At 47.5% G+C, this 8691-nt stretch overlaps 1 protein-coding gene across 1 annotated transcript; it reads right to left on the bottom strand.

The window, feature by feature from the left end:
* Window positions 1-2897: 2897 nt before the first annotated feature.
* Window positions 2898-4820, bottom strand: LOC311026511 (uncharacterized protein). The gene is made up of 2 exons (XM_084030112.1): window positions 4326-4820; window positions 2898-3968 (listed from the first exon to the last, which is right to left on the bottom strand). The coding sequence occupies exons 1-2, from the start codon at window positions 4775-4777 to the stop codon at window positions 3074-3076; spliced, it is 1347 nt and encodes a 448-aa protein (XP_083886238.1). The 5' UTR covers window positions 4778-4820; the 3' UTR covers window positions 2898-3073.
* Window positions 4821-8691: the final 3871 nt, after the last annotated feature.

Here is an 8691-nt window from a genome sequence, read left to right on the forward strand (position 1 = left end):
TCCCAATTCAGGGTCTGCAGCCTTCGGAGGACCCAGCCTACGCGGTCTACGGAGGCTACGCCTTCGGAGACTCCTCCGAAGGCTGGGTCAACTGTCGGTAAATGGGACGGTCTAACCTACGGAGCATTTCCTGATTGCGTCGCGACGTCATCACTTTTGCCGGCCAAGCCCGGGAAAAACACCGGTCACAACTCAAAATCCAACGGATAGACGACATTACATTAATACAACTGACAGACGACATTACTGACAGACAATACAACAGACGACAATGATGGAGCTAGAGGTTTTGCTTTTGTTTTTTTTCATATATTTTTTGTTGGAGGAAGAGGAGAGGCGGCTACGGCGAGAGGAGAGGCGGCGGCGAAAGCACCGGCGGCTTGTTTATCTCCGGCTGGGAGAGAGCCGGGAGGTAACGTTAAAGCTGTTATTTTAACCCATATTAATGTTCATACATAGCTAGCGTAGTCCGTGGTGATTAATATACCCGTTAATAAACGATACTGTTAAGTGACGAGCCATATTAAGTATAGATTGACATGGTTAATGTCATCTAACCATAAGACTTAATACAGGGTTCGTACAGGTACTTCAAATCTGAGTCGACAGGATGATACGTGCGTGGTGGATTTTTGCAAAACAAACAGGCTCTACGTGCACGTAGAGGCGCGTTTTTTTTTTATAAAACCGGATGATTTATGTTGTTCTATCAGAGCATAATAATGGCTTCAGTGAACAAAATGTCTGCTATTTCAGGTTCGTCTTAGAGCATGACACGGGAGTGGATTTTCACTCCCGTCCCATCCCACTCCCAGAGAAAAAATCCCATCCCATCCCAATCCCGGGCCGGAGTAAAAAAAAAAATCCCATCCCGTCCCACTCCTGTAGAATGACTCCCGCTCCCATCCCGCTCCCACTCAAAATTACTCCCACTCCCATCCAACTCCGTTTTTTTTTTTTTTTTCATCACATTCAACTCGCATGAATCTATGCAATATTTGCGACTTCCCAATAAAGTCAGTTAATCTCACCGACGGATCATTGTGTCGGACTTTAGTCTGTAGCTCTCGCTTCCCGGCTTCATCGCCTCTACTTCCCTCCGCGCATTAAACTTCCGGTAGTGGCCGGCCCGGCCGGAAGTCAAAGCGTAGTTCTTTTGACTTGCTAAAGCAAGTCAAAATAGTTTTGGCTCACTGAAAGATGACTACAAAAATGGACGTGTCTGTCCTTTTGGTTGTTAAACACATGTTTAACAATGAGGCCATTTAACACGGCTGAAAATCATCATCTATTAATGGCGTTCCCGCTCCTGCCCGCTCCCGTTGATTTTTATTCCCATCCCGTCCCAATCACGGGATTAATAAAACTTTGACTCCCATCCCGCGGGAATCCCACGGGAATCACGTGACCCGCAGGAATTCCCGAAAAATGTCATGCTCTAGTTCGTCTATATCACTTATTCAAAATGAATAAGCAAGTTTAACAGCAAAACAGTGCAGTCCATGCTTTCCTGAGCCGGATTTAAGCTAACGACAATCGTTAGCTAGATGTTAGCGCCTTGATAACATTCAAGCTAGACTCTAGACAGACATTAGCTGTGTCCCAATTCAGGGTCTGCAGCCTTCGGAGGACCCAGCCTACGCGGTCTACGGAGGCTACGCCTTCGGAGACTCCTCCGAAGGCTGGGTCAACTGTCGGTAAATGGGACGGTCTAACCTACGGAGCATTTCCTGATTGCGTCGCGACGTCATCACTTTTGCCGGCCAAGCCCGGGAAAAACACCGGTCACAACTCAAAATCCAACGGATAGACGACATTACATTAATACAACTGACAGACGACATTACTGACAGACAATACAACAGACGACAATGATGGAGCTAGAGGTTTTGCTTTTGTTTTTTTTCATATATTTTTTGTTGGAGGAAGAGGAGAGGCGGCTACGGCGAGAGGAGAGGCGGCGGCGAAAGCACCGGCGGCTTGTTTATCTCCGGCTGGGAGAGAGCCGGGAGGTAACGATAAAGCTGTTATTTTAACCCATATTAATGTTCATACATAGCTAGCGTAGTCCGTGGTGATTAATATACCCGTTAATAAACGATACTGTTAAGTGACGAGCCATATTAAGTATAGATTGACATGGTTAATGTCATCTAACCATAAGACTTAATACAGGGTTCGTACAGATGCTTAAAATCTGAGTCGACAGGATGATACGTGCGTGGTGGATTTTTGCAAAACAAACAGGCTCTACGTGCACGTAGAGGCGTGTTTTTTTTTATAAAACCGGATGATTTATGTTGTTCTATCAGAGCATAATAATGGCTTCAGTGAACAAAATGTCTGCTATTTCAGGTTCGTCTATATCACTTATTCAAAATGAATAAGCAAGTTTAACAGCAAAACAGTGCAGTCCATGCTTTCCTGAGCCAGATTTAAGCTAACGACAATCGTTAGCTAGATGTTAGCGCCTTGATAACATTCAAGCTAGACTCTAGACAGCTATTGGCTGTGTCCGAAATCACTCCCTACTCCCTATATAGTGCACTCAAGCAGTGGCGCCGCCAGCCGGAATCCTGTACACACTGTGCATGCTTTTTTTGAAGGTGAAAAAAAAATTGAAGCAATTTTTTTTTTTAGGGTGGTGTAACAGGGCGTACCCACCAAACGCGATGAAACTTCATCGCGCGACAAGATTACATGTAAAGTCAATGCAAAGACGCGATTAGACGCTTCATCGCGCCGGGCGACGCGATGGACGCGATAGCGCGGCGCGATGGACGCGAAAAATCGCTTCATCGCTTCATCGCGCCATCGCTTCATCGCGCCATCGCGCCATCGCTCGAGTTGAAATAATTTAACTTTTGCACATTTAAATACTTCTATAGCTATTATAACATAATCTATAATACATCTACTTTAAATGCACTGGATATAGTGCATAAAGTATACTGTGCTTATATACATGCATTCATTTCATTTTATTTGTGTCAGTATAGTGATACTGCAGGACATATGCTCTTTAGTATGTGTGGGTGGCTCTTAAAAGAGCCGTTGGAGGAGTGCTCGTGCACTACATGTCAGCCTGCCACTGGACTGCTCCCTCTGCGGAGAAGTAGGCCGCAAAGGTCTCCCGCACCGTGATGGCCTCTCGTCCAGAGTTGTTGGCTGCAACTCTGCCCAGACCTGGCAGCGGCTCCACGTCACCACCTGGGACGATGCTCCTCACCGCAGGCGTAGGGGTCGTCTTCCGCAGGAAGTTGTGGAGCACACATGTTGCCTTGACGCACCTCTCGGCAACATCTGGCTGGACCTCCAGAGCACGCCGGTACAGCCGCCACTGAGATGCCAGGATCCCGAAGGCACACTCAACCACCAGCCGTGCCCGGGACAGGCGGTAATTGAACACCCGTCGGTCTCTGGCAAGGGTGCGCCCAGGGAACGGCCTCATGAGGTTCCTCCGGAGCGGAAAAGCCTCATCAGCCACAAAGACGTGTGGCTGGGGTCCCCTGTGGTCAGCTCCGGGCAGCAGACGGTCAGCAGGCAGCTGGAGGGTGCCAGAACGAAGGGCCTGACCAAAGGCAGAGTTGGCCAGGATGCCACCGTCGCTGGTCCTCCCGTAGCCCCCGACATCTATCACCCGGAAGCAGTAGCTGGCATCCACCACAGCCAAGAGGACGATAGAAAATGTCCCCTTGTAGTTAAAAAACTGGGAGCCAGAGTTGTCAGGGGCCTGAATCCTGACGTGCTTCCCATCCACAGCACCGCAGCAGAGAGGAAAGTTCCACCGCTCCTCAAACCCCTCTGCGATGGACCTCCACTCCTCCGTGGTGGGCACAGCCATGAACTCCCCCACAAGGCAGTCCCAAATGGCGGAGACCACATCTGGCACGATCCTGGACACACTGGAGACGCCAACGCGGAAGCTGTTGGCGATCGTCCGGTAGGAATCACCAGTGGCCAGGAATCTGCAGCATAGAAAACATTCAATTTAATCTGTGCCCTACAGTGTTGCACAATGATAGATTGCCACAATATTTATATATTATATTATATTATATATTGCCCATAATCAAAGTTGGGGGGCGCACGCACGCGCGCACACACACACACACACACATACATACATATCAATCCCAGCTCTTTCACACACAGAGATCTTTTTTTTTAGCGATTGTTTATCACTGGGGCTTATGGCCGGCTATGAAGCACCAGTTCTGGGCAGAGCAGCAGCTAAACCTCCCGGTCCTGTACCGGTCGGAGTCTTGCTAACTACAGTGAATATTGATTGATTGAATTTGACAAACTGATAAACTTAAACTCACCGGAGACAGATGGAAAGGCGCTCCGCAGCTGGAATGGAGCGCCGATAGTTGGTATCCAGGCGGGAGATCCTGGCACCAACCCTGGTTAGCAGGTCTTCAAACTGGGCAACAGTCAGCCTGAAGTACCGCTGGAACCGGCCGTCGTCCAGGCGCAGCTCCTGCAGGAGACGGTGGAACTCGCCGAGCTCACGCCGCCTCCGTAGGGTAGCATGCACCCAGAACCGACGTCGGCGCCTAGCCCGCAGACGAAGCTGGGAACTTCTCCAGAGTAGATACAGTGCAGCGATGGTGGTTATCTCAGCCATGATCGACGAGAGAATGAAATGGCGGAAGAAATGTTGTTGTTTGGGCGGGCTCGTCGCGCGACGCGATGACGCGATGCCGCGATGAGGCGTTTTTTGGCATATTGGACCGGCGTCAAAACTGGAGCGTCTAGCGCGACGCGATTTCATTTGTCGCGCGATTAAATCGCGTTCATCGCGTTTGGTGGGTACACCCCGTAATAAAGATGCTTGTTTGTAATAGGCTGCTAACTGATTGTTAAGCCAATCACTGGAAGCCTAACATAAAGGCCAATGATTGTCGTTTATGTCATCTGTCACTTTTGATTTTGATTTCTGGTGCCTATTCTTCTTCTGCTGTATAAGTATAAAAATGTCAAAAAGACAGTTGAGCCTTTTCCAGGCATTTGAAAAAAAGAGAACCAAGCCCACGATCCCAAACACGCAGCAGAGCAGCGAGAATGAAGGCGCTACCAGCAGACAGGCAGGACATGAAGATGAGGTAGCTAGCTCTTCTGCCTCTTCGGTGGTTGCAGCCGCCGTCAGTGCAGATCCAAGCCCTGAGCCCACACATGACACACAGCAGCAGCAAAGGATGCTGAGTACTGCTGCATATGAAGATGACCTTGGCTGTGTTAAGGCTAATGCACTCAAAATGACATCTGACTCCGTTAAACTGAAAGCGATACAGTCAAGATGAGCGCAGTAATTTCCAGGTGCTTCTGGAATACCGCGCTAAAGGAGATGAGAAACTAAAAGAGTATCTCGAAAATGCACCAAGCAATGCCAAATACTGCAGTCATATGATCCAGAACGAGTTGATTGAGCTATGTGGGAAATGGATTCAAGACACAGTTCTGAAGAAATGCAGGGATGCACAATGGTTCTCCCTTTTGGCTGATGAGACTGCTGATATAAGTAATGTTGAGCAAGTAGCTCTTGTATTGAGATATGTGGACTGTGTTAACTGCAGCTACTCTCTTCGCAAGGACTTTCTGGGATTTTTTTCTACTGCTGACACTACAGGCGAGACCTTAACCCAACTCCTGCTGGACCGTTTAAGAGAATTGGATCTGGACCCTACTCATATTGTTGGATAGGGGTATGACGGGGCTGGGAATGTCAGCGGAAAGGTGCGAGGTGTCCAGGCGCGCATCAGAGAACAGTATCCAGCCGCTGTGTATGTGCACTGCAGAAATCACGCGCTGAACCTGGCAATTGTGCACTCAACAAAAATCCCTGTTGTCCGCAACAGTCTGGATACAGCTCAAGAGTTAGTGAGCTTCATTACAGCCTCCCCAAAGCGCCTGCAGTGTTTACTGAGCAACAGTAGCAGCAAAAAACGCCTCCAAAAGTTTTCAAACACACGCTGGTCTCAGCATGATATGTGCCTGTCTACAATAATCGAAAACTACGAGGACGTGGTTACCACACTGGCTGCGCTGAAAATGGACGCTGACGCCAAGTGCAGCTCCAAAGCATCCTCGCTCAGTTGGGCCATGGAGACATTTGAGTTCATTGTCTGCCTCATCATCACTCAGGAACTTCTTCACTGCCTAACACCACTGAGCAATGGGCTACAGAACCCAAAATGTGAACTGCCTATGGCTGCGCAAATGGCCACAGATCTCGTGACAGTGCTTGAGAAAAAAAGAAATGACTCCACATACGGCAATATATGGGGAAAAGCATGCTCGCTGGCTGCGCTTGTTGAAGTCGTCCCAAAAAACCAGCTCACAGGTCTAACACACCTGCAGAAAACCCACAAGAGTACTGGAAAAGGAACATTCTCTTGCCGTTCATCGACCACCTGACCACAGAAGTGAGAGACAGAGTATGCCTTGCATTGCCACGTCTTAAAGCCCAGTACCTTCTCCCTGACAAACTGCCACTGCTGACAGACAGTTTATGGATGGAGATAAAGGAGGAGTATGGTGCGTTGATGCCCAGTGCTGACACTGCAGACGTGGAGCTGAATCTATGGAGGCAGCACAACAGGCCGAAGGATGACACACCTGTCACCAGAGAGTGTGACATTCTCCAAGCTCTGAGACTAACTGCACACTTCTATCCTAATGTGCATACTGTCATGAAGGTTCTCCTAACAATGCCTGTGTCCACTGCCAGTGCTGAGCGATCATTCAGCTGTTTGCGACGCTTGAAAACATACCTCCGGAACACCATGACAGACAAGAGACTGAGTGGACTTGCCCTGTTGAACATTCATCGTGATATTCCTATCGATTCTGAGGCCATTCTGCGGGAGTTCGACGTGACAGGGAGGCGTAGGCTTTATTTCAAATAGACAGGAACATTAGTAGCCTAGAGTGTGTTAACTTTTAACCATGTGTTTCTGGTGCGCCTTCGCCGTAATGTTTTGCTGGGCTGTTTTCATCTGTGTTTCTGTGAAGTGACTGAATAAAGCCTAACTGATCTTCATTTTTTCGTTGAGTAAAAATCTACTTTGAATTATGGAATTGATTAGAGTCGTTTCTTGTTGATATTTTTTTATATTTTATTACTTGTGAATAAACGAATGTTTACAACTCTCACGCTCCTCCCTCACGACCACCAAGCTCCTTCCCCTCAACTCCGTGCCCTTTGAAATCTCTTAGATCACGCCACCTTTGAAACGTTGGTCCGATATTGACTCTTGTTTCATCACGGGCACCGTCGCAATCTTTCTTTTTTCCTTATTTTCCGCCAGTGTTTTCTTTTCCTTGGTTGTTTTGGACCTCCTTGTTTCGGTTTTTGACGAGGAATTGGAAGCTTGTTGCTACTTCCCCCCACCCTGTGATAGTGGAATGACCCGAGGGGGAGGGGCTCTGTGTCTGCATGAACACAGCCCCCCTCTGTCCGCAAAACAAACAAGGCAAGGTGAATAGTTTTTAAAGCTATGGTCTACGATTTGAAAGGTTTGAAAAAAGCATTATTATTAACATTATTAAGCAATTATTATTGAAATACTAGATGTGGCGTGTGAACAGGTTAAAATGCGTGTGACTTGAGAGCCCTGCTGTTAAACAGAAACTCCGCTGTATCAGCATCGCTCTTCAGATCCATATCCTCGCGGAGCTTTTGCCACTGTTCAAATGGTGACCCGAGAACACAAATATTATTGATGCCATTGCGCCCACTAAGCTGAAAGTGGTTCCTGGCAAAAAAAAAAAAAAAGGTCACCATGGTGAAATGCCACGTTGGTAAGAACAGAAAAAAGAGAGTGTCGGAGAGCTAAACGTAGGTGGCGTAAAACAAATCTCCAGGTTCACCATGATATCTATAAATAAAGACTTAGAATCTCCAACTGAACTGAGAAATGAAAGACATTCCTTTTTCTTGGACATCATTGCCAAAAACAATAACGCACAGACCTTGTTTGCTACTGTCCACAGGCTAACGAACCCTCCTGTGTCAGTAGCCCCTGAACTGCTTTCCCCCTGAACTGCTTTCCGCCAGGGCCTGCAATGACTTTGCCTCCTTCTTCACAGAAAAAATCCAGAAAATTAGTCAAGCAGTCAGCGCCTCCACATCAGGTGCAGGACATGTGTTGTCCATGTGTCCACTCAAGGTCAATTCAAAAACCATGGCACAATTTCATGTGATTAACCATAAAACCTTGGAGGACATCATACAACATCTGAAATCCAACAGGCCTTTTCAAAAATGCATCAAACTGCATGACCCCAGATCTTTTACAGATTGTAAACACGTCTCTTCTGTCAGGTGTCTTCCCACAGGCCTTGAAAACTGCTATCAAGCCTCTCTTAAAAAGAACAATTTAGACACTTCACTTATGAACAATTACAGACCAATATCAAACCTTTCTATTGCTGAGTAAAATCATCGAAAAAGCAGCTGAACGACTTCATGGTAATGAACAACTGTTTTGATGTCGGGGCAAACCTGAGCCAGCCCTAGCTATAAGCGGTGTAAAAGAGAAAGGTTTTAAGCCTACTCTTAAATGTGGGAACAGTGTCTGCCTCACGAACCAGAACCGGAAGACGGTTCCACAGAAGAGGAGCTTGATGGCTGAAAGCTCTGGCCCCTGTTCTAATTTTGGAGACTTTAGGAACTACAAGTAACCC

The sequence above is a fragment of the Eutrigla gurnardus genome, assembly GCF_963514095.1.
Source record: "Eutrigla gurnardus genome assembly, chromosome: 2".
In the NCBI taxonomy this organism is placed as follows: domain Eukaryota; kingdom Metazoa; phylum Chordata; class Actinopteri; order Perciformes; family Triglidae; genus Eutrigla; species Eutrigla gurnardus.

Excerpts from the sequence above, each read along its gene's own strand:
- LOC311026511 (XM_084030112.1), bottom strand. The coding sequence starts at position 4,777 with ATGAAATCGCGTCGCGCTAGACGCTCCAGTTTTGACGCCGGTCCAATA. Across the intron at positions 3,969-4,325 it reads CGCCTTTCCATCTGTCTCCG|ATTCCTGGCCACTGGTGATT; the intron begins GTGAGTTTAAGT and ends TCTATGCTGCAG.